This window comes from Myotis nattereri (genome assembly GCF_964212035.1).
Source record: "Myotis nattereri genome assembly, chromosome: 3".
Lineage (NCBI taxonomy): Eukaryota > Metazoa > Chordata > Mammalia > Chiroptera > Vespertilionidae > Myotis > Myotis nattereri.
The window spans coordinates 32,253,499-32,257,371 of NC_138077.1; the positions used below are offsets into that span (position 1 = coordinate 32,253,499).

At 51.8% G+C, this 3,873-nt stretch overlaps 1 protein-coding gene across 2 annotated transcripts; it reads left to right on the plus strand.

Annotated features, from left to right (window-relative positions):
* Window positions 1–429: 429 nt before the first annotated feature.
* LOC308514898 (interleukin enhancer-binding factor 3-like) lies at window positions 430–3,593 on the plus strand (the record flags this gene model as incomplete). 2 transcript variants are annotated; one of them, XM_081085241.1, is made up of 2 exons in its annotated part: window positions 430–2,548; window positions 2,798–3,027. In XM_081085241.1, the coding sequence occupies 2 exons, from the start codon at window positions 430–432 to the stop codon at window positions 3,025–3,027; spliced, it is 2,349 nt and encodes a 782-aa protein (XP_080941367.1). The 2 variants fall into 2 exon arrangements, with proteins under 2 accessions (XP_080941367.1, XP_080941366.1); XM_081085240.1 differs by having other exon boundaries at window positions 430–3,593.
* Window positions 3,594–3,873: the final 280 nt, after the last annotated feature.

Consider the following 3,873-nt stretch of genomic DNA (forward strand, 5'->3'; position numbering starts at 1 on the left):
GATATAAATACAGATGTAACAAGACAATAAAACACAGAACCTGGTTAGAACCTGGCTGGAGAACCTGGCTAGGCTGCTGATCAACTGAACGCTGTCTCCGTGTCATTCCTTCTTTCCCGACTCCATCTACGCCTTTGGGTACCCCTGGACCTGCTGGGGTTGGACCCCAACAATTGGGACCTTAACAAGGTTCCCCTAGGCTCCTCCTCCTCTTCCCGCCATTGCAGTTGGACTCAGCAACCTGTTGTGCACCGCGTGGCTTTTGCGGGAGAGATTCTGGTGAGTTGTGGCAGGCAGTCGGCAGCGTTTTCGGTCGGGGAAGGGACGCTGACAAGATAGCTAAAGTGTTGGTAACACCAAGGAAATCTGTCACAATTTGAAAATATAAGCAAAATTTGATTTCCAGACACTACAGAAAAAGAAGTAAAAATGCGTCCATTGCAAATTTTTGTGAATGATGATCGCCTCGTGATGGCAAAACATTCTTCTGTTTATCCAACCCAAGAGGAACTGGAGGCAGTCCAGAACATGGTGTCCCATACAGAGCGGGCTCTCAAAGCTGTGTCTGATTGGATTGATGAGCAGGAGAAAGGCAGCAGTGAACATGCCGAGTCCAAGAACTTGGACGTGCCCCCAGAGGATGAGAGCAAAGTAGGGACCGGGGAGCAAAAGATGGAGCATATGACCAGAACCCTGAGGGGTGTAATGCGTGTTGGCCTTGTGGCAAAGGGCCTCCTGCTGAAGGGGGACTTGGACCTGGAGCTGGTGCTGCTATGCAAGGAGAAACCCACAACTGCCCTCCTGGACAAGGTGGCTGACAACCTGGCCATCCAGCTCGCTGCTGTTACAGAAGATAAGTACGAAATACTCCAATCTGTTGATGATGCTTCGATAGTCATAAAAAACACAAAAGAGCCTCCATTGTCCCTGACTATCCACCTGACATCCCCCGTTGTTAGAGAAGAAATGGAGAAAGTATTAGCTGGAGAAACACTATCAGTCAACGACCCCCTGGACGTCCTGGACAGGCAGAAATGCCTTGCTGCCTTGGCATCCCTCCAACATGCCAAGTGGTTCCAGGCCAGAGCCAAAGGGCTGAAGTCTTGTGTTATTGTCATCCGGGTCCTGAGGGACCTGTGCACCCGAGTGCCCACCTGGGGTCCTCTGAGAGGATGGCCCCTTGAGCTTCTCTGTGAAAAGTCCATCGGCACAGCCAACAGACCCATGGGTGCTGGCGAGGCCCTGCGGAGAGTGCTGGAGTGCCTGGCGTCAGGCATCGTGATGCCAGATGGTTCTGGCATTTATGACCCTTGTGAAAAAGAAGCCACTGATGCTATTGGGCATCTAGACAGACAGCAGCGGGAAGATATCACACAGAGTGCGCAGCATGCTTTGCGACTTGCTGCATTCGGACAGCTGCATAAAGTCCTGGGTATGGACCCTCTGCCTCCTAAGATGCCCAAGAAACCAAAGAATGAAAACCCAATGGACTACACTGTTCAAATGCCCCCCAGTACCACCTACGCCATTACGCCAATGAAACGCCCAATGGAGGAGGATGGAGAGGAAAAGCCTCCCAGCAAAAAGAAGAAGATTCAGAAGAAAGAGGAGAAGGCAGAGCCTCCCCAGGCTAGGAATGCCCTGATGAGGCTGAACCAGCTGAAGCCCGGGCTGCAGTATAAACTGGTTTCCCAGGCGGGGCCGGTCCATGCCCCCATCTTCACCATGTCTGTGGAAGTAGATGGCAGCTCATTCGAGGCCTCCGGACCATCCAAAAAGACTGCCAAGCTGCATGTGGCTGTCAAGGTGTTACAGGACATGGGCTTGCCTACCGGTGCTGAAGGCAGAAACTCCAGTAAGGGGGAGGACTCGGCTGAGGAAACTGAGGCCAAAGCAGCTGTCATGGCCCTTCCACCTGTGGTAGAAGCCGCGTCGACCCCCACTGCTGCCTTTACTGCGGATCCCACTACCGAGCAGGGGCCGATTCTGACCAAGAATGGCAAGAACCCCGTCATGGAGCTTAATGAGAAGAGGCGTGGCCTCAAGTATGAGCTCATCTCAGAGACTGGTGGCAGCCATGACAAGCGCTTTGTGATGGAGGTCGAGGTAGATGGACAGAAGTTTCAAGGTGCTGGCTCAAATAAAAAGGTGGCAAAAGCCCATGCTGCCCTTTCTGCGCTAGAAAAGCTATTCCCTGATGCCCCTCACTCCCTGGAAGCCAATAAGAAGAAGAGAGCACCTGTGCCTGTCAGAGGTGGACTGAAATTTGCTGCTAAGCCACATAACCCTGGTTTTGGCATGGGAGGCCTCATGCACAACGAAGTGCCCCCGCCCCCAAACCTTCGAGGGCGGGGAAGAGGAGGGAGCATCCGTGGTCGAGGTAGAGGAAGAGGATTTGGTGGCGCCAACCATGGAAACTACATGAATGCTGGCGCTGGGTATGGCAGCTATGGGTATGGAGGCAACTTGGCAACAGCTGGCTACAGTCAGTTCTACAGCAATGGAGGGCATTCTGGGAATGCTGGCAGTGGCGGCGGCGGGGGCGGTGGTGGCTCCTCCGGCTACGGCTCCTACTACCAAGGTGACAACTACAGCTCCCCAGTGCCCCCCGGGAAGAAACAGCCACAGGGGGGCCAGCAGAAACCCTCCTGCGGCTCAGCCTACCAGCCCCACCCAGGCCAGCAGCAGTCCTACAACCAGAGCCAGGACAGCAATTATGGCCCCCGGCAGGGCAAGCAGAGAGGCTATAGTCACGGCCAAGGAAACTACTGCTCCAACTCCTACAGCTACGGTTCAGGCTACAGTTCAGGAGGGCTGTCGTATAACCCAGGGTCACATGGGGGCTACGGAGGAGGTTCTGGGGGCAGCAGCTCATACCAAGGCAAACAAGGAGGCTACTCATCACAATCGAACTACAACACCCCGGGGCCCAGCCAGAATGACAGCGGCCCTCCCAGCTCTTACCAGTCATCACAGGGAGGCTACGGCAGGAACGCAGACCACAGCATGACCTACCAGTACAGATAAAGCCCTGAGGGTGAAGATTTGTACCTTCTGCACTTACCCCTCCTTGTTGTAAGATTCAGTTTTATGCATCACAGTTAACATGTCTGGGGCCCCTTTGGGTCCCCTTGCCCTACCCTGTCCTGTGACCCGTTCTGTGACCCATATTTAGCCATGTTTAGGACTCCACGTCTTCACTGGTTTGTTAGTTGCCATTACAACTTTGTCCGAGTAGAGTTTTCTGAGTTCTTACAGTTCAGTATCCCTCTGTCTATTTACAATTGGTGTTAGTGTTAATTCAGTTTGTCTTGAAATAGTTACAGAAGGGATACCTCATCTGTTAATGCTTTTGTGAAGTGAGTTAAGCGAGCTTTCTGTATTTTAATGCTTTAGTGTTTCCGTTTTATAAGTGAAGATTTTATTTTAAAAAACAGTGGGAAAGAGTGGGGTTTTTGTATGTCTGGATTATTCAGGCAGTACATTTGAATTCAGCTTAATGTAGACAAATAAAAAAAGAAAAAAAAATGCAGAGGGTTGTACAGCAGCCAAAAGGCATCGGGCCTCCTGTACAATAGCCTCTGCCGACTCAGCCTGGTAGAAGGATACACAAACCAGACAAGAGTTTTACCAGACCTAGTAATGATGTGGAGAAGAGGTTGTGTTTTGTATCTTCCCAGAAGGAGCAGTGCAGACAATTTGGGTACCCGAGCATTATGTGCTTCACCACAATGGACCCAGAGAAGCTCCTTGTCCCATCGTTCCAAAGACTTAGAGTTGCCCTGATGACAGAAAAGCGGAAAAAAGAAGAAAAGGAAGGCTACGCAAGGGACTGAGGTGCCAACATGGGGTCAGCTGAAGAAGTTAACAACT